The sequence below is a fragment of the Amphibalanus amphitrite genome, unplaced genomic scaffold (genome assembly GCF_019059575.1).
Source record: "Amphibalanus amphitrite isolate SeventyFive unplaced genomic scaffold, NRLGWU_Aamphi_draft 001577F_arrow, whole genome shotgun sequence".
In the NCBI taxonomy this organism is placed as follows: domain Eukaryota; kingdom Metazoa; phylum Arthropoda; class Thecostraca; order Balanomorpha; family Balanidae; genus Amphibalanus; species Amphibalanus amphitrite.
Window position 1 is genome coordinate 49577 of NW_024883070.1, and position 21308 is coordinate 70884.

Sequence of the window (21308 nt, forward strand, 5' to 3'; positions counted from 1 at the left end):
AGTGAGAAGCACAGCGGTACGGACATCATAGATTGGTGATCAATACAGACAGTGGCGCCCACTACACTGAAAGTAATTCTCGATACTTGATCGCATAGTTTGGTGACATTTTGGTTCGCTATAGGAGCGATGAATGTGTACTCTACGGATCATTTTATCGTCGACTTGTGTACCAACTCCTGTGACTCTTTTGCTGGTTACACAGTGCCTTGCAAAACATTCGTTACCAGTCGCGCCGCAAGTTTGACGTACCGAGTCGGTGAATCCGTGCAGCAGCTTGAGACTGTCCTTTTGTACTTTGTACAGAGATGACAGTCGGAACACCAGATCGTTTCGCAGCCAGGGACGCATGAACCGGAAAAACACCACCTCGCCCATACTGAAACAAACAAACAGACATCATATCACATCAAACGCATAGGCATACCACAAACATAGGAACCGTAAATATAGCGGCTCATACTGAAACTAAACCTATCAAGAAACACATCACGTCAAATATATACAACACAATACGAGTTGTATATATGGAAATGGAAACTCGTAAAATGGAAAAGAAACACGACCTCGCCTACACTGACAGAACAACATCTAACTTACTATTCCAACAGAATCCGTCTGTCTGTGAGTGTGTGAGTGTGTGTGTCCGCCACGCCGTGTAGTGGGTTCAATTTGTTACGGCTACAGGGCAGACGGTACGGGGTAGGAGGTTGAAATTTGCACACCTTCTAGGTGACAGAGCGGGTCAACGCCTTTTCTAGGTTTCGACTCGCTGGGGTGCACGGTTCGCGCGTGGCGCGCGCTGGAAGAAAGCCAATGAAATTTTGATCGGTTCGTACTTCGTAGATCTTCATTGAGAGCCGGGGTCGACAAACTTTGTGGACTAAATGCATGCCGATCGGCGGCGAGTGCCTCGCATTGGCGGATCGGCAAGTTATTTATTTGAATGAAAAGTGGCGAAAAAATGTGTTGATTTTCGTTCAATGGAAACAGTTTGTGATAAGTCTACAAATGCACCGCGTTTGCCGCAATGCGCCACATCTGTCCCAAGGCGTCATTTTTGCCGCAAATCGCACAGTTTTGTCAAATATGGTGGGCAAAGGGTACAATTTGGTAGACAGATGCATGCTTAAACAACAGGTACAGATGCACCGCCTTTGTCGCACTGCGCCACATTTGCCTCAAAGCGCCATTTCCGACAAAATCGAGTAAGGGTAATGGAATGGCACGAATAGGGGCATGGCTGGGAACACTTTAAGTCTGATGTTTTAGTACTGATTGGATCCAATTATTCTGTGACCTGACATGACCCAGCGGTGTTGGTAGGGGTAGGGGTAGGGGTAGTGGTAGGGGTAGTAGTAGGGGTAGTAGTAGGGGTAGTGGTAGGGTAGGGGTAGGAGTATGAGTAGGAGTAGTGGTAGGGGTAGGGGTAGGGGTAGTGGTATGGGTAGGGGTAGTGGTAGGGGCAGTGGTAGGGGTAGTGGTAGGTGTAGTGGTAGGGGTAGTGGTAGGGGTAGTGGTAGGGGTAGGGGTAGGGGTAGGGGTAGTGGTAGTGGTAGGGGTAGGGGTAGTGGTAGGGGTAGGGGTAGTGGTAGGAGTAGGGGTAGTGGTAGGGGTGGGGGTAGTGGTGGAGGCAAAAGTAGAATTGTGGCCCGGGCTGATCCCATCGGACGAGAGGTGACCTATGTGACCTGAAGTGGTCAGGTAAAGGCTACGTGCTCTGTGATTGGAAGGAAAATGATTGTTCTGCCAAAATGACACGTGGGACGAAAGACAATGTTTAGGTAAGCGAGATAACGAGAGATCAGCGGTAAAAATTAAGGAAAAACGTGAGGAAAGCTCGCGCGAATACTCAGCCTGTCAGACGCCACTGTGCACTGTAGAAAAGCTATATTTAGCGTAGATATATCGAGATGTGAAAAAACTGTGTAACGAGAGCCGGAATAACAATGGAGCGGAAGCGACAGTGCCAGAAACACAAACTATTTTAGATAAAAGATAGAAACGGGCTTACAGAAAACAACGAAATAATTACGCCAATTAAAGCACAATAAACTTATTTTAGAACGCAAGTAACATTATATAATCTTAAGACAATAGCGAAGATAATACGATTTAAATATAATACTAAAAACGAGATCAGAAGGTACTTGAAAAGGAAACAGTATTTGCGCACACGCGACAAAACAATAGCGCACTTGGGCGGAGACGCCGCAACTAAATAATGTGCCGGTGGGCTGCGCGGCACCACAGTACTTCCCCCCCCCTAAGAGCGGAGCGGGAAAAGATAAAAAAACTCACGAGGGTGGAACACGAAACCGAACGCGGCGACCAGCACGAGTGTACACGGCGTCTCGCTGTGGACGAACAGGCACAGGCGACGGCGGCGACGCGGGCGCCGAGCTCTGGCCCCCAAGACGGCGACCACGACGTGGCGGAGCAGATGGCGGCGGCGCTACGTCAGCACGGTCCGGCTCCGCTGGCGGCGATGATGAAGCGTGCACAGGCGGTGCAGCGCTGGCCAGGCCGGGAAGCGGGGACAGCGCGGCATCGGCGCGACCCGGCTCCACCGACGGCGATGTGGTTGTACCGGACTGCACGGGGGGCAGGGGCGGTGCGGCAGCGGCACCGCCCAGCCCACCCGGCGGCGGTGACTGCGGTAGGTATGCTGGCTTGAGCCGCTCGACCGAGACGGTGTCACTCTTCCCCGACGGCAGCTCCAGCTGGTACCAGCGATCCCATCGTCTGAGGACGCGCAGAGGGCCGATATAAGGCGCCTCCAGAGGGCGGCGCACGCGGTCAACCCGCAGCCAGACGTGTGAACACGTCGAGAGGTCGGTCGGCATGTGCGGCTGGGTCAGTCCATGGTGGCTGCCTTCAGACGGCGAGAGGAAGTCTGTCCTGGCGAGTCGGCGGGCCAGCTCCCCGACGGTCTCGGCGGCGCCGTCCGGAGCAGGCTGCCGGTCCACACTTATCCGGGGCTGCAACAGCATGCCCCCGGTGACGGCAGTGAACGGCGCATAGCCAGTCTCATTCATGGCCGCCCGGATGCCCAGGAGGACCACAGGTAGTGCTTGTAACCACTGTTTCTTGCTGGCGATGATGGCCGACTTCAGCGTCCGATGCTGACGCTCCACCATGCCGTTGGTCTTGGGGTGGTACGCCGTTGTCCGCAGGCGGTGAAAGCCGAGGATCTCGGCCAGTTGTCGGAAGAGGGCGGACTCAAACTGAGTACCTCTGTCGGTGACGACGTGCAGCGGCACACCAAACCGGGCCACCCAGACGTCCATGAAGGCGGCTGCGACGGTGGCTGCTGAGATGTCGGCGATAGGGGCCGCCTCCAGCCAGCGGGTGGAACGGTCAACACACGTCAGGAGGTACCGACACGGGGAGGTGAAAGACTCACCGTGAGGGATTGATGGCGGCAGAGGACCGACAATGTCTATGTGGATGGTCTCGAACCTGTCGCTGAGGAGAGAAAACGGAGACGGGACGGTTTTGGTGTGGCGGTGGACCTTACTCGATTGGCAGGAGGAGCACTCGCGTACCCACCGGCGGATACAGCGGTCCATGTCGGGCCAGAAGTAGCGCGACTTGACCAGCTGAAGGGAGGCCTTGACACCAGGATGAGCGAGGCTGTGCACCTGTTCGAACACATGAGTGCGGAGGGGGACTGGGACAAACGGCCTGGGAAGTGTCAGAGTGGTATCACAGAGGACGGTGAGATCAGCTGACAACGGGAAGGGTGTCAGCCGGTCCGAGTAGGCAGCTGTCTCCTGGTCGTCCCTCTGAGCCTCGGCGATGGCGTGCAGGTCGGCGGCGTCCACGGTGGCGGCGTTCACTGACGCTGTAGGCGTGGTGCTCGGTGGCGCGGCAGCCGCCAGCGACTCGGTGGCCGGGTGCGGCGCAGCAGTCACCGGGGTCATGCCAGTGTCGGCGGCGGTGCTGCTGAGCGCAGCAGACGGCGGATCGGGGCGCGCGCGCGCGCGGTCCGGTGCGGCGACAGGTGGCCGCTCCGAGCGCGCGCGGGCACTGTCCGGCGCGGCGACCGGTGGCGGCTCGAGGCGTACCGCGCGCGCGGCGACCGGAGGCGGCACAGGGCGCGCGCGCGCGCCGTCCGATACGGTGACCGGAGGCGACTCAGGGCGCGCACCCGCACCGACGGGCGCGGTAGCCGCGCTGCTCAGTGTGGCCAGGAGTGATCCTGTCGGTGGCGAGGTCTCGGAGCTCTGGTCGGGCGGACTGAGGGCGTCGGGGGTCACAGGGCGACTCCAACAGTCAGCGACCACGTTGTCAGCCCCGCGCACGTACTGGACGGAGGAGACGTACTCGGAGATCACGCTCCAGTGCCGCTGCTGACGGTCCGACTTGGCCGTCTGCGGGCTGAGGAACGCGGTGGTGAGCGGCCGGTGGTCAGTGAAGAGCGCGACGACACGACCTTCCAACAGGTGACGGAAGTGAAGCACGGCCAGGTAGGCGGCCAGCAGCTCGCGGTCGTATGTTGAGTATCGCCTCTGCTGGTCGCTGAGCTTCTTGGAGAAGAAGCCGACGGGGACAGGGTGACCGTCCACGATCTGGTACAGAGCTGCACCGGCTGCCACCTGTGAGCAGTCGGTGACCAGGTGGTAGGTCTCACAGGACGGCAGGTGATGTCGGATGGTGCATGCTGTCTGCAGTGCCTCCTTGATGTCTGTGAAGGCGGCGAGCTCCGTCTCGGTCCACGGGAGGTTGGTGCTCTTCTGGTTGTGCTTCATCAGCTCTGTCAGCGGGTGGACGATCTCGGCGAAGTGTGGGATCATCCGGCGGAAGAACCCGACCATCCCGAGGAATCGGCGGAGTGCTGTGGAGTCCGGTGGAGTCGGCAGATCTGCGATCTCCTCGATCTTGGCGTCTGGCGGCCGGAGCCCCTCGGCGGAGACGGTGTGGCCTAGATAGACCACCTGCGACTTGAAGAAGTCGCACTTGTCCAGCGAGATCCTTAGCCGGTGTCGATGGAGGATGCCGAGGACGGTCTGAAGGTCCTTGTGATGCTGCTCTGCGTCTGGCGAGAAGATCAGGACGTCATCCAGGTAGACGAAGACGCAGCTGACCTGGCGGAACAGCTGGTCCATCACACGCTGGAATGTAGCCCCACTGTTCCGCAGGCCCAGCGGCATGAACACGTATTCGTACGCGCCGAATGGTGTCGTTACAGCCGTCTTCTCCACATCCTGTGGCGACATAGGGATCTGGTGATAGGCTCTCAGCAGGTCCACCTTGGAGAACACACGCATCCCATGGAGACGGGTGCTGATGCTGTGGATGTGTGGCAGCGGGTAGCGGTCTGGCTTGGTCTTGCCGTTCAGCGCGCGGTAGTCCCCTGTCGCTCTCCACATCCCGGGTGTCTTCTTCGGGACCATGTGCAGAGGCGATGCCCAGGGAGAGTTGGACGGTCGGATGATGCCAGCCTCCAGCAGGGTGTCGAACGTCTTCTTGGCAGCTTCCAGCTTGTCCGGCGGGAGTCGTCTCGGACTGGCGAACGTCGGTGGAGAGCTGCCGGTGTCGATGTTGTGGGAGGCTGGAATCGGGCACGCATCAGCTTCTGTTCCCAGTTGCAGCGGCATCAGCAGAGAGGGGAACTGCTGCAGGAGTGTCTGGACCTTCGGTGGTAGACTGTCGCTCTGGTTGACCAGGAAGGCGCCGGGACCGGGGCGGTCGACGGGAGCACCTGGAGAACGGAGGGAGGTCACGGAGTCCAGGAGAGTCTGGGAACCACAGTCAACAAGGAGGTTGTGATGGGCAAGAAAATCATGGCCGAGCAGGGGAGCTGTGACGTCAGCAACAACAAACGACCAGAGGAAAGAACGGCGGAGGGCAGGAATGACGAAGGAGAGCAGTACTTCACCATGCGTTGGGAGAGGCGCTCCACTGGCGGTGGTGATGCGGACAGCTGTCGGCTGCAGGATGGCTCCCTTGACGACGTCCTGAGGCACCAGAGAGACGCCGGCTCCAGTGTCTACGATGAAGTGTAGAGTGCTGGCTCCAGCTTGGGCTGCGACTCGAAAGAGTGGCAGGCCGCGCGTCGCAGTCGCGAGGGCCTGCCCCTCTAGTTTCCCGGACGCTGGGGAGAACCACGCCGGGAGGAGGGCTCCATCTTGGCGTCCCCCTTCTTCGGCCACCGGCACCAGGGCTTGCACGTGCGGGCCTCCTGGCCGAAGTACAGGTGCGCCCTGCAGACTTGTGGTCGCTGGTCTCTGTAGAATGGCTGCAGGCCTCGTGGAGTGGAGCTGGCAGCAGGTAGAGGTCCATCCCGACTGCGGCCACTGGATCGGGCGGCAGGACGATGGTCCCACTGGTGCTGCTGCTGACTGGTCGAGGGCGGCTGAGGCTGGGCAGTTGCTGCTAAGCAGGACGTCTGAAGCAGAGGCATCAGTTCATCGGCCAGCTTGCCCAGCTGGTGGAGCGTGAGGTCCCGCTGGGCTGCGAGGACAGTTCCCACGGTGGGCGGCAGGCTCTGGAGCAACTTGTGTCTCACGAGGTCGTCGCCGACCCCCACCTTGCGGCCAATCTCCTGTAGTTCTCTGACGAAAAGAGAAGGCCGTCCGGTCAGTTGGACCTTGCTGATGAGCTGATCGAATAGCTCAGACCTAGTCCGCTCATAGAGGGAGCACACAGCATCCCGCAGGGTTGCATAGCTGCTCGAACCAAGCACTGATGTGTCAAGCTTGGAGACTGTGGTGGGCGGAAGGGCAGCCAGGACGTGGTAGAACCTGGTGGTGTCGCTGGTAATCTTGGCCAGATGGAATTGGGCCTCCATGATCGCGAACCAGCCCTGGACAGCCGTCTCCATGAAGGCTGGTGGCTTCACTGACACGTGCTGGACAGCACCAGTGGCAGAGTCAGTTGGAGCAGCTGCTGCTGCTGCACCCCCAGTCACAGGGACAACAGTGTCACCGGAGAGGGCACGGCCATCATCAACAGGGTCAGGCATCACGACGAGCAGGTGGGGAGGTCAATCAACAAAACAGACAAAAAAAATGACAACAAAAGCACAGGAAAAGCAGGCAAAACAATCACGTCGGGCAGGTCACCAGTTATGAAGTGGTCAGGTAAAGGCTACGTGCTCTGTGATTGGAAGGAAAATGATTGTTCTGCCAAAATGACACGTGGGACGAAAGACAATGTTTAGGTAAGCGAGATAACGAGAGATCAGCGGTAAAAATTAAGGAAAAACGTGAGGAAAGTTCGCGCGAATACTCAGCCTGTCAGACGCCACTGTGCACTGTAGAAAAGCTATATTTAGCGTAGATATATCGAGATGTGAAAAAACTGTGTAACGAGAGCCGGAATAACAATGGAGCGGAAGCGACAGTGCCAGAAACACAAACTATTTTAGATAAAAGATAGAAACGGGCTTACAGAAAACAACGAAATAATTACGCCAATTAAAGCACAATAAACTTATTTTAGAACGCAAGTAACATTATATAATCTTAAGACAATAGCGAAGATAATACGATTTAAATATAATACTAAAAACGAGATCAGAAGGTACTTGAAAAGGAAACAGTATTTGCGCACACGCGACAAAACAATAGCGCACTTGGGCGGAGACGCCGCAACTAAATAATGTGCCGGTGGGCTGCGCGGCACCACAGACCTGGCCTGACCCAAAGTGACCGGGGCTGACTCCCTTGGCCTTTCTAGACCCCGTGTCAGCCAAATTTCATCCAACAAAACCCTCAGAACAGTTCTTTTTCAATTCTCTTCACATTTCCGTCCATATCTATGCTTCTAGACGACACATCGATTTGAAAAGAACACCATTCGAATTCCGTCCATATCTATGCTTCTAGACGACACATCGATTTGAATCGAACACCATTCGATAGCAAATTGGCTGATGCCGCAATTTTTTCCTACAACGCAGCAAAGCAAGTGGCGCAGCCGCTTGTCTATACTACTATTTGAACAGGATCCATCTGTTTGTTTGTTTGTCTGTCCGCCACGCCGTGTAGTGGGTTCAATTTAGCCGGCCTACAGGGCAGACGGTATATCGTAGGGGGTTGAAATTTGCACACCTTATAGGTGACAGAGTGGGTCAGCGCCTTTTCTAGGTTTCCACTCGCTGGGGTGCACGGTTCGCGCGTGGGGCGCGCTAGAAGAACGGCAATGAAATTTTGATCGGTTCGTAGATCTTCATTGAGAGCCGGGGTCGACAAACTTTGTGAACTAAATGCATGCCGATCGGTGGCGGGTGCCTCGCATTGAAGGATGGTGAAATTATTGATTTTGATAAATGGTGGCGAAAAAATGTGTTGATTGTCGCTAAATGGGTACAGTTTGCGATAGGAACTTAAAAATGCACCGTGTTTGCCGCAAGGCGCCACAATTATCTCAGGGCGCCATTTTTGCCACAAATCGCACAGTTTTGTCAAATATAGTCCGATATGGGTGCAATTTGGTGCAAGGGTGCATGCTCAATCGCCGGGTGACAATGCGCCGCGTTTGTCGCAATGCGCCAAATTTGTCACAAAGCGCCATTTCCGACAAATACGATGAAGCGTAATGGAATGGCACGAATAGGAGCAGGGCTAGGAACACTTCGTCTTATTTTTAGTACTTATTATTATATTAACTTAGTCCGTGACCTGACGTGACCCAGTGGTATTGGTAGGGGTAGAGGTACGGGTGTTTTTTGCGGCGTTTGCGGTTGGCGGAGGGCGGTCGCACGATGCTGGCAGTTTTCAGTTTTGCAGCGTTTGCGGTTGGCGGCGGGCGGGCGCGCGATGCGGGCGGTTTTCATTTGTTGCGGCGTTTGCGTTTGGTGGCGGGCGAGCGCGCGATGCGGGCGGTTTTATTTTTTTGCGGCGTTTGCGGTTGGCGGCGGGCGGGCGCGGGATGCGGGCGGTTTTCATTTTTGCGGCGTTTGCGTTTGGTGGCGGGCGGGCGCGCGATGCGGGCGGTTTTCATTTGTTGCGGCGGTTGCGTTTGGTGGCGGGCGAGCGCGCGATGCGGGCGGTTTTAGTTTTTTTGTGGCGTTTGCGGTTGGCGGCGGGCGGGCGCGGGATGCGGGCGGTTTTCATTTTTGCGGCGTTTGCGTTTGGTGGCGGGCGGGCGCGCGATGCGGGCGGTTTTCATTTGTTGCGGCGTTTGCGTTTGGTGGCGGGCGGGCGCGCGATGCGGGCGGTTTTAATTTTTTTGCGGCGTTTGCGGTTGGCGGCGGGCGGGCGCGGGATGCGGGCGGTTTTCATTTTTTGCGGCGTTTGCGTTTGGTGGCGGGCGGGCGCGCGATGCGGGCGGTTTTCATTTGTTGCGGCGTTTGCGTTTGGTGGCGGGCGGGCGCGCGATGCGGGCGGTTTTAATTTTTTGCGGCGTTTGCGGTTGGCGGCGGGCGGGCGCGGGATGCGGGCGGTTTTCATTTTTTGCGGCGTTTGCGCTGTTGTTCGCGGTTGGAGGCGGTCGTTTTTTATTTTTGTTTGTGCGGTGTTTGCGTTTGTCGGCATGCGGGCGTTTTTAGGCGTTTGCGGTTGGCAGTTAGGGTGCGTGCGATGCGGGCGTCTTTTTTGCGTTTTTTTGTGTTTTTGTTTTGCGGTTTGCGGCGGTTGAGCGTTTTTTTTTTTCAATTTGCTTTCGCATTTGCTCACCACGCAGCAAAGCAAGTGGCGCAGCCGCTTGTCTATATTACTATTTGAGGAGGGTGCGTCTGTCCGTTACCGAGGTCCCGACTTGGTCGTGCTTTGCGTGGACTACAGGCCAGACCGTTGCACCTAGCCCGGTGAAATTTGCACAACTTATAGATCAAGGATGCGCGACGTGCCTTTGAGGGGTCTCAGCTCGATCGGGTCGTTAGTGAGCGCGTGGCGCGTGCCCAAAAAGTGCAAATTCGCGTCATAGACTTTACATGTATAAATCGGCGTGCGAAATCGGGCGAAAACGGCTAATTTTGGCCGACACGGGTCCAGTTCCCGTGCATTATCTTGGTGACCAGGGGTCCGACCGGCACAGGGAAAACAGCATCGTGTACAGAATTGAACGGGCTATCGAATGGTGTGCGGTGCAGGGGATGACACGCGCCATGTGCACCGGGGAGGGCACTTTTATGTGGAAAATTGACGTTTTGGACGGATTTTGGAATTGATTTTATTTTTAGGTGACCGTTAAACGGAGCGAGTTGGAACAACCCCTGTTGGCAAGAGAAATGTACCGCCTCTCATGAGAAAATTGTGAAAAGCTGATTGCTCCAAATCAAGGTGGTACAAATCACGGAAGAAAATGGTGTTTGTCAATTTTGTGCCACTTTATTAATCACACGGGTTTTGCTCAATGATCTGATAGCTCTGGCAATAAACAAATTGCACCATTGGAAAGAGCATTCAATTCTGTCCAAGGCTCAGCCTTCATTTTTGCATGATGATCAACAGCATTCTTAAAAATGTAAATATTCCAAACCATTACATTGTCATTTTTACCGGAATTCGTCGATGGCCATCAAAAGACTTCACGTCAGTTTTCGAATCATTCTAAAGTAGAAAGCATGATAATACGACACGGGCACCTCGATGCGATGTATCCTTTTTGTTTTATTACAAAATGCTTGGCCGTCAAAAAGAAATCGAACGAAATGGATACCAACCAGATCGACACAGACCAACCCAATACCCACGGGTCAAAAATAACCCTTCTTCGCGTTGCGGAGCACGCGGGTCACCCTAGTAGCAACTATAACACAATACAACAAATACAAAATTTTTAACCCACGAGCCGCTGGGGGGCATAAAGTTGCCCCCCTTTACGTTTGGTGTTATATCTCCGAAACCGGATGAGATACGAAGCTGAAACTTGGCATAGCTTCAAATGAATACCTAGCGCATATTTGACGAAAGTTTGGTGGTTGTAGCTTTTAAGATGACGTCACAGTGACGTCATAAAGTTTTGTCGTTTTCCGATATGGAGCGTTTCCGATGTCGCTGACCACGAAAAGCAACGGTAAATGATCTAAACAGCACCTGTTGTCATTCTGACACATCTAAGTACACTTTCAACTAGATCCTGACCAGTGATCGGCCCAATATATTCGGTCTCATATGTCGGATATATCGTGAGGAAACCCAGGGACGCAAATCTATAATTGGGCTTCTGACGTCACTGTGACGTCATTTCAAGTGGGATCGACACCAAATTTTGACACAACCTCGGCTAGGTATTCAGAAATATGTGTGCAAAGTTTCGTTTCTCTATCTCTTCGCGTTGCGACGATATCGTCGGAGAAGTAAAGGGGGGGCAACTATATGCCCCCCCCCCCAGCGGCTGGCGGGTGGCGCGGAGGCCCAGCGGCCGCCGGGTTAATAAACGATCCACACCGGCTGAGCATCACGAGTTATTGCTAGCGATCTGGCAGCATAGCGTCTGTGATGTTAGATGTCCCGATTAGAAGGTCTATCCGTGTGACGTCACAACTCACAAGTCACTTGTAGCCGTGTTATATGACGCCACTGCTCTCGTATGTCAGCCTGCACATGCTAAATGACGTCAAAACTCACTCGTAAACGTATTATATGACGTCAAAGCTCACTAGTAGACGTGTTATATGACGTCACTACTATCTCGTAGCCGTCATCGTTTTATTGTTGTTTTTTTTTTCGTTTTATTGCCTTGCTTTTTTAACTATCTCGTAGCCGTGTAATACGACGTCACTACCCAGTAAACATGCCGACGTCGGCCCAACGTCGGCCCGAGGCTCGGCCCGACGTCGGCCCAACGTCGGTTCAACCTCGGCCCGACATCGGCTGGACGTCGTATATGCCCGCATGTTCCGACGTCCAGCCGAAGTCCAGCCGACGTCGGGCCGAGATCGTTTGCCGAGGTTGACGAGATCGTTGGTCGTTGGACCGACGGGGCCGACGTCGGCATGTTTATTGGGACAACGCGCCAAAAATATCAACCGGCGGTGGGATTCGAGCCCCCCAGTCGCCGACGTCGGCGTGTTTACTGGGACAACACGCCAAAAGGATCAGCCGGCGATGAGATTCGAACCCCGTGTCATTCGAACGCGATGTTAGTGCGCTAACCACTACACCACGCAGCCAACTAACGAATTTGGTTTGTTTTGTTGTGTTATGCCCTTTCGGTCTGACAAGACCATTTCAGAGCCGGAAGGATCATAGGATGGAGACATTGGTCTTCTCGGCGAGCACCCTGGGTCCAGTTCATATAGAGTCCCTGGTCCCATTGTTGTTACGTGACACTTATTGGAAAGGGCGACCCCACAATGGATTCATATAGCCACTCTTACACACCTGCACCAACGTTTCCCAAAGTGTCCCTTTGATTAGTGGCACTTTGGCAAAGTGACACTTGCCGACTGGCCTTTCTATATGAACTGGGCTCGGCCCTGGTGAGTTGCCGGGGCTGAGCCTGACCAAAGGATAGGCCGAGCAGCCCCCAAGCACTCACCGCACCCGGCTACGGGCGAGCTCGGCTTACGGGCAATCCCAAATGGGAGATAAAGTTTCCCGTCCAGTCCGGATCAGGGGGTGGCGGCGTGGAGGAAGATTTGAGTTTCCTGAGGATATTTTGAATACAGAAGCTCTTTATGAAACATGAAACATGTATTTTATATTATTTTAACGGTCAAAACAGCGGCCGATGTCGGTCCGACGTCGCCCCGACGTCGGCCCGACGTCGGCTGGACCTCAGCAATTGATCTCGGTCCGACGTCGGCCCGACGTCGGCTGGACCTCGGCTGGACGTCGGAACATGCGGGCATATCCGACATCCAGCCGACGTCGAGCCGAGGTTGGACCGACGTCGGCATGCCGATGCCGAGTTGCCGACGTCACCCCGACGTCGGCCGACGTCGGGCCGACGTCGGCATGTTTACTGGGTACTCTCTCGTAGCCGTGTTATATGACGTCACTACTCACCTGCAGACGGCCTGCGCAGTGCACGTGTTATACGACGTCATTAATCATTTCTGTCTCTATATTATCAGACGTCACTAGTCACTACTCACTCGTAGACGGCCTGCACATAGTCTGTACGAGCTCCATCCTGAGCCTTGATCTGAACGCCCATCGTGGCTTCTGAAACATAAACGAAATAAATAACTTCAGTGCTATTTAATTGTGAGACTAGAAATACAACGTCATCGTTTTATTGCCTGTCTCCCTGCTGAAAATGCGATGTATTAGGTACATGCATAAACAAAGTAAGTAAAACATGATCTTGCTTCATGTCTCAGTACATATCAGGCATCATATCGCATAGTAGAATATCCAGTGCAAAATACACACAATATCTCTGTACATTTACGTGAATTTATGCATCAGTAGGTAATGCATAACGGATGTGAAATAGCATGCCGCTAGTCATTCATAACCTCATGGAGCCCTCATTGCCCTAGTGCTACGCTAGTCACTAGCATGACCGCTGACCCAAACGTTCCGTTGTCCACGCCGTACCGCATATGATATCGAGTGTCGCCTTGGTGATGAATGGGAACACGTTCACGCGCTGGCCGCCAGTGTCCTTCAGCTTTGCCACCAGAACCTGCGACTGCTCGTTGAACACGTCCATGAACTGGTCCAGAATGGTGAAGTGGAACGCCGGCGTCAGCATCTTGCGCCGCTTGTGCCACTTGGTGCCTGAAACCGGATCATTGAGGAGGCTGACATAGCGTCGTATTTTACTATGGTTTTCTTTTGACGTTTTGAGGTATCTAAATGTTTCAATAATCAATGAGTTGTTAAGCACTGCTTTTTAAAGTGTCTGTCTGTTATTTCGACACCTTTTTTTAAACCCCACATTTGTTCTCCGGTGAATTTCGGACAAGTTGGTTAGAGACCTTCAAAAAGGGTACAATCACTCGATTTTTCTCAAGTTTGTCTGTCTTGGCAGATAAAGCAATACCAGAACAGGCCTACTGTGAGACGCGGTAGTAACGTTCCGGCGTATATTGGTGCTCCGCTCCAACTGACCACCAAGGGACCAGGAACCCAGCCGGCCGGCCGACTGCCGGAGGGCAGGGCACGGCAGTGGCGTCTCCAGGGACTCAACTCGGGCACACACTGGCACACCACGCGCAATGGAGGCGGGGACACCAGCACATCTCCCCTCCCCTCAGGGGTCCCACCTGAGCTCATATTACAGCCGTAAGTACCAGCATAACGTAACAACGAAAACAACTTGACAACAAAACAACAACAAAATAACTTAACAAGTGAAAAGAAACATCACGCTGCGCACACGCAAGCCTATCATTACATCTCCTCTATCAGACGCCGCGGCCGTCTCCTCGTCCGCGTCGACCGTCGGAGCGGCGGTTCCTCGGCGAGACGGGACGTCCCCTGAAGCGGCTGTCGGCCTCCGCTGGGCACCTCGGCGCGACGCTGCCCGGTCGGACCTGAGTTGTCCGATGCACCGCTCCTCTCCGCTAGACACGGTTCAACAACAGCATACCTCCGGCGAAGGTGGCACCGGTTGCGGTCTACACTGCCGCCATCGTCAAACCGCACACGATACCTCCGGAACGGTAGGACGTCAGTCACTGTGCCGCACCTCTCCCACCGGCGGGTGAGGACGTCTTGCACCCGTACATGGGTTCCGACTGGGAACTCGGGGAGATCCCGTGCTCGGCTGTCGTAGCGCTCCTTAGTTTTACGACGGCACTCCTCCCGTCGGTCAGCGAACTCCTCAGGGGGCTGCCGTTTGTAGAGATCAGGGTGTGATGGCAGAGTGTCTCTGATCGGTCGTCCGTACACGAGCTGAGCTGGCGACACTCCGCAGCTACCGGGCGTGTTCCAGTGTTGGAGGATCCCTCTCGTCCAGGCGTCCTCGTCCAGTCTGCACCTGCGAAAGTCCCAGCACCTTCTCAATAGCTTTTTAGCAGCCTTCACTCCAGACTCGGCGAGCCCATTAGATTGTGGATAGTGGGGAGATGATGTGTGGTGACTGATGCCCCACTTTCTGAGAAAACTTCGGAACTGATATGATGTGAATTCAGTGCCCCCGTCACTCCACAGTGCCTCGGGAACCCCGATTTGTCGGAAGACATTTAGCAATGCAGACATGACTTTGGTTGTGCCCGAGTGTAAGCCGAGGTATGCTACATGACGCCATCCAGAAAACCCATCCACAACAACAAGATATTTACCTCCAGCGTGACTTCCAATGTCGACAGTCAGATGCTGAAAGGGTCGTCCTGGAAGCTCGTGCTGGATCAGCGTCTCCCGCTGTTGGGAGGGGAGCTCACTCTGACAGCGGTCGCACGACTTTGTGACGTGATCGACGTCAGCATTCATTCCTGGCCAGTAGACGATCTGTCTTGCTCTGGAAATTGTCCTTTCTCTCCCCAGGTGCCCCGCGTGGAGTGTCGCGAGCGTTCTCTTCCGCAGGGATGGGGGTATAACGACCCTGCATCCACAAAGAACGATTCCATCGTCCACTGTCAGGCGATCTCGAACTGGCCAGTACCTTTTGACGGCTTCTGGAACCTCTGATTTACTGTCAGGGAAGCCGTTCCGAATGACTTCTGCCAGTAGCTGGAACTCGTGGTCCGCAGCAGCAGCCTCCCGGACCTCTTTGAGACTGATGTCGACGTCATGGGCCTGGAGTTCACTGATGACGATAGACTGGATGCAGGAAGTCGTTGCATCCTCTCCACACTCGTCGTCTTCGTTTGGGTGCTCGATCGGGTTCCTAGACAGGGCGTCTGCAGCGCTGTGCTGGGAGGCCGGTACCCATCTTGCTGAGATTGTCCCAAACTCGCTCATCCGTAACTTGAGACGCTGCAGCCTTGGATTTTCAATTTCGTCTAGCGTCTTGCTATTGAGGATTGGTACGAGAGGACGATGATCCGTGATTACTTCGATGCTCGGAAGTCCTCCGATGAACAGGCGGCACTTCTGTAGGCCCCAGCATACAGCGAGCGCCTCAAGCTCGATGGTCGCGTACCGCGTTTCGGCATCACTGAGGAAGCGTGATCCAGCTTGGATGACGTGCCATCGCCCATCCTTGTCAGCTTGTCGCAGAACAAAGCCCAGACCCTTCTTGCGACTCGCGTCGGTTGCGAGCATCGTCGGCCTGGTGGGGTCGAAGAAGCCGAGAGTCGGCACCGAAGCAAGGTGTTCCTTCGCTCTCTCGAACGCCCGCTGATGGTGCTCTTCCCACAGGAAGGTGGTTCTTGGACTCAGAAGAGAACGAAGCGGCTCCATTAGCTCTGCTACACTGTCGGTAAATGGGGACAGCTGGTTGATGAGTCCGAAGAATCCGCGTAAGTCAGAGATGTTACGCGGAGTCGGGAACGCAGATAGAGCTTGAGTCAGTTGCGGGTTTGGCTTGTACCCCTCTTGTGTCACAATGAAGCCGGCGAACTTTGCGGAGCGTTGAGCCAGTTGGAGCTTCCCCAGGTTGAGGGAAATGCCTCGTTCCTCGCATCGAGACAGAAACCCCCGAACGTGCTGGATGTGCTCTTCCAGTGTGCTGCTGAAGATGATGACGTCATCTACCACTTTCCGGTAGTTATCGGGCATTCCCTGCAGTGCCTCGTCCATCCTCCGGTTGTAATGCTCGGAGATCGACGAGACACCATACGGGGCGCGTTTGAAGGCAAATCTCCCGAACGGTGTGATGAAAGTTGTCAGTAACCTGCTTTCTTCCGCAAGCGGGCACTGGTGGTATCCCTTGGCAGCATCAACCACTGTGAACCATTTGGCCCTCTTTCCGACAATGGATGCTACTTCTTCTGCTGGAGTCGGTGATTGATAGCGTTCTCGACGGATGTGTTTGTTCAGCATCGAAAGATCCACGCAAAGCCGGATGCCGCCTCCCTTTTTAGCGCTGACAACGATCGGTGCGCACCAGTCAGTCGGAGTCGTCACCGGGAAGATGATGTCTTGGTCCTCAAGCCGTTTCAGCTCCTCTTTCAGTGGGTCACGATACGACAGTGGTACCCGTCGTGGCGCGGTGACGCAGAATGGCACCGCATCTTCACGGAGATGGATCTTGTACTCCTCTCCTGGCATGCACCGAATGTTGCCATCAAACACAGTGGGGAATTCCTGCACGAGGTCTGGGATCTTCGTGGCACATTGCTCCTCTCGGTGCTCAGGAGCGGCTATCTGACCGTTGGTCGTACAGTGAGTGCTCGGAGTTAGTGTCTCTTCCCTGACCTGGGATGTAGATGGCGGTGCAGCTTGGCGACAGCGCGGTGCGGATTCCGTCCGCACAGATGTCGCCACAAAGCGGTCGGGTTGCGTTGTAGATGGCGCTGGCGTGGCCGTGCCGCGCGGCCCTCCGGTCGAGCTTGCTTGATCTTCAAAGACCGGGGTAGCAGTCGTACTGCTGTCGTCTGGAGCTGCCGGGTGTCTCGAACCAGCGCTGTTAACGTAGGGCGTCGAGGTCGCGCTGTTCATTTGACGCGGGTAGTCCTTTGGAATAATGTTTAACCGGCGGGTGGTCCTCCATGACATCAGCAGACCCGTGACGCGCGGAAGAATGTGTATGTCGTCATCAACCGTGACGTCACCCAGGGTGATACGAACGGGAAGAACGCCGATAGACTTGACGGTGGCTCCGTCAGCTGCTTTCGGGTGTTCGTTGGGCGGTTGAAGGTTCTCAGGGAACTCATTCATGTCGTCCAGGAACTGGATACCTCCAACACTGATGTCCGCTCCGGTGTCGGGCAGCGCGTCCACATCAGCAGAGTAGTACGCCTCTACGCGTACCCGCACCCTCGGGGCACCCTGTACCGATGCAGACGCGATGATAGCCGATGTGCTGGGGCTTCGGCGGTCCACGTGATTCGCCGTTTCATCATCCCGCCGGAAACGGACTCGGCCGTACCCGTCTGGAGACTGCCGTTGGCGACTACGAGAGGCGCGACGATCCCCTGTCGTTGCACGGTGCCGATCGCGGGGAGATGGTGACCGGTACACCTCTCGGGGCGGCGACGACATGTGCCGACCTCTCGGAGACTGAGGCCGGTCTCGCGGCGGAGATGACAGGCACCGATCACGGAGCGGTGGGGACCGATACCGATCCCGGGCCGGCGGGGATCGGTACCGTCCGTACGACCCCTCGCGGCTCCGCCGGCCGTCGGTCCTCGACCGGCACACAGCTGCGAAGTGGTCCGGTCCCCGGCAGGCCCGACACCGCAGCCCGCGGGCGGGGTACTGCTGGCCGGGTCGGTGCGTCCGCCGACCGCAGCCAGTGCAGGCGGCCGGACCGCCACCGGTCCGGGGCGACCACACCTGCAGGGCCGACGGGCCGTCCGCAGTGCCGCCGTGCAGCTCCCGTGCGTCGCGAGATGCCGCCTCCTGCGCCCTGCAAACAGTAACAGTGGCCGACAGAGACAGGTCCGGTGTTGCACACAGACATCGAACGGTCTCTGCAGACCTCAGACCCATAATGATTCTATCCCTTATAAGCGAATCGCGACATTCAGTGCAAAAATTGCAGCTGCGGGCGAGTTCTCTAAGGGACGTTAAAAAGTCATCAAAGGATTCGCCCTGTTCCTGTACACGTTCGTTGAACTTTTTGCGCTCAACGACCTCATTGATTTGGCCGTTCGCGTATTTCTCTAGAGCCTCGATGGACTTTCTCACGTCAGTACGATCGGGTCCACTTAGCTCCAGGTTCCGAAGCACTCTGATTGTGTCGTCCGTGAGGCAGTCTCGGAGAGCGGCTATCTGGATGCGGGGCTCTGCCCGCTCCAGACCAGACAACAGCACATAATCTTCCCATCGCTCTCGCCAGACGTGAAATAACTCGCCTCGGTCGCTGGCGATGTCCAGCCTGTCCGGTCGCGCGTGCCGGCCGGCCCACGTCGGGCCAGCTCCTGCAGCTGGAGCCACGACACCACTCCGCGAAACGTCCACAGTCTCACCGTTATGAGACATCGCCGTCACTCGTCGGTTCCGCAACACTTATCACTTAACACCGCGGTTCACTACCCTGCCGGCTGCGCCATGTGAGACGCGGTAGTAACGTTCCGGCGTATATTGGTGCTCCGCTCCAACTGACCACCAAGGGACCAGGAACCCAGCCGGCCGGCCGACTGCCGGAGGGCAGGGCACGGCAGTGGCGTCTCCAGGGACTCAACTCGGGCACACACTGGCACACCACGCGCAATGGAGGCGGGGACACCAGCACACTACGAACACACATATTTGATCAGGATCGGACGATTGGACACTTTTAAAAGAAGATCTTTCGTGCCTCCCGGAAATTCACGGGAGAGCAGATGTGGGGTTTAAAAAAGGTGTCGATTTATCGGTATCGGTTGCCTATGTATCGGTTGTCATAGTTACCCGTGCTGGTGACCAGTCCGGAGTATATATTGCACAGTTTGTTTATCGGTTGCCATAGTTACCAGTGCTGGTGGGCAGACCGGAGTCTATATTGCACAGTTTGTTGATTGGTTGCCATAGTTATTAGTTACCGGTGCTGGTGAGCAGGCCGGTGCCCAGCCACGGCTCCAGTGACTCGTACTCCTCTCCTTTCTGGATATGCTGGTTACTGCTGAAAATCACCTGCAAATCGAGCAATATGATACGAGCCTGTTAGTAAGTAAACTGTTACAGCGCCATATGAACAGCAACCCCGGTTCACTAATCACAGCTTCAGTGGGTGCTGACTGACAGGCCGTAGCCTCTTGAACACGTTTCTTGAGCTTGGCATGATGCTTCAGCAAGCTTGTGATTCATGTTTCATTATAGCCCGCGCCCCACTGGGGGGGGGGCTATTTATAGCCCCCCTCCCGTTTCTCTGCAATAACTTCCAAACCGCTTGACGTATCGACGCCAAACTTTCAGTACCTTCGGCTGCATCAATTTGACACCTTGTGTCAAAATTTGAACTTCGTACCTACCATAGGTCGGCCGGAAATGACTTCAGAGTGACGTCATGTTCGGCCGATTTCGACGCAAAACATTGAACCACGGCAATCGCTCCCAAGAGCTCAGTTTTTAAGCTAGCTCCAATTTCTTTGCATGAGAGGACTCAGAATAGACCGCGCTATCAAACTGCTATCTCGGATTTTCGAAATTTTGAAAATTTCGAAAATGTTATATAATAAAATTCAAAATTTATATTTTTATTTTTTTTGACTTTTCGAAAAAAAAAAACAGGAAAATATATATGTGATAGAACGCATTATTATGACTAACTCTAGTAAGTTTTAGCTAAATATCTTGAAAAATGGCCAAGTTATACGCATTATTGCAAAAAATTAACAATTATTAATTTTTCAAATCAATTTTCAGCACGAATTTGACATCGTACGCCAATATAAATAGCACCATCGTGCTCCTGAGCTCAAACTGCATCCAATAGACACCTTTTTTGTTGAAACATTTTTACTTCAAAATTTGACCTTTTTTAGGTGAAAGTGACCTGACCTAAGCTAAATTTGACTCAAAATGACCTCGAATGACACCGACGACATCAAATTCGAAATTTTTGGCCTAAATGGACCATAAAACATGTGTCACGTGACCGACGGATGATATAATATTTTCGTGACCTGTGATGACCTGACCTTGACCTGAACATCAAAGTACAAGTTTGGTACCCTCAGAGTATCTAGAGCATCTGTTCACGAGTGTGTGAACCAAAAATGAACCTGATCTGACTTGTAAGACGGCGGCCAGAGCCCAAAACGTGAAGAAGCCAAAATGCTAATAATTTTTACTTTGACCTGACCTGTAACGTCATCGGTGACCTCGAGGTCACTGAAATTAGGTTTCGCTTGACAGTTTTTCCGGGGCTATCAGACGCCGTTTGAATTTTGACGATCGGCCCAGTAGTTTCGGAGTTAGGAGGGGGGCTATGAATAGCCCCCCCCCCCCCCCCAGTAGGGCGTGTTATACGCAGACCCCAGTGGGGCGCGGGGATTAGTGCTTAGCGGCATTATTATTTTGGATTACATCTGCCTAGAAGTGAAAATGATGTGTGAGTTTCACAAATCTCCATTACTTAAACTTAAGCATTGCCTTCATGTTGTGCTTTATCTGTTCGATCCTTAACCCGGCAGTTGCTGGGGTATTTCGCCACCCACCGTTTGCTGGGGGGGGGGGGGCGTTAAACGCCCCCAGCCGATAACTCGAGAACCAATAGGCGCAGCGAAACGCACGAGGCGGCAAACGAAAGAGCGCGACGAGACACTTCAGATGAGTACTTTAAAGTTGAATTTTGAGGTCACAGGTCGGGTCAAGGTCAGGTCAAACACCTGAAATCGGGCTTTCAGTAGCATGGACTTCAGGACTTTGCAATGGGCGCCTCTCGTCATAAACTCTGTCAAAACGGTGCACAATCCATCATATAAGGCC

General features: G+C 54.5%; 2 protein-coding genes across 4 annotated transcripts in view; both read right to left on the bottom strand.

Annotated features, from left to right (window-relative positions):
• Window positions 1–21308, bottom strand: part of LOC122373945 (cytochrome P450 4V2-like) — a 108248-nt gene that overhangs the window by 21865 nt on the left and 65075 nt on the right. For all 3 annotated transcript variants that reach the window (XM_043352401.1, XM_043352403.1, XM_043352402.1), the window contains 4 exons: window positions 19421–19511; window positions 13443–13625; window positions 12995–13064; window positions 253–379 (listed from right to left, as the gene is read on the bottom strand). In XM_043352401.1, the coding sequence (XP_043208336.1) occupies window positions 253–379; window positions 12995–13064; window positions 13443–13625; window positions 19421–19511 (471 nt within the window). The remainder of the gene's footprint in view (window positions 1–252; window positions 380–12994; window positions 13065–13442; window positions 13626–19420; window positions 19512–21308) is intronic.
• Window positions 13944–17041, bottom strand: LOC122373944 (uncharacterized protein K02A2.6-like). The gene is made up of 2 exons (XM_043352399.1): window positions 15134–17041; window positions 13944–14829 (listed from the first exon to the last, which is right to left on the bottom strand). The coding sequence occupies exons 1-2, from the start codon at window positions 17001–17003 to the stop codon at window positions 14525–14527; spliced, it is 2175 nt and encodes a 724-aa protein (XP_043208334.1). The 5' UTR covers window positions 17004–17041; the 3' UTR covers window positions 13944–14524.

Excerpts from the sequence above, each read along its gene's own strand:
- LOC122373944 (XM_043352399.1), bottom strand. The coding sequence starts at position 17,003 with ATGCCAGGAGAGGAGTACAAGATCCATCTCCGTGAAGATGCGGTGCCA. Across the intron at positions 14,830-15,133 it reads CATTGGAAGTCACGCTGGAG|GTGCAGACTGGACGAGGACG; the intron begins GTAAATATCTTG and ends GGACTTTCGCAG.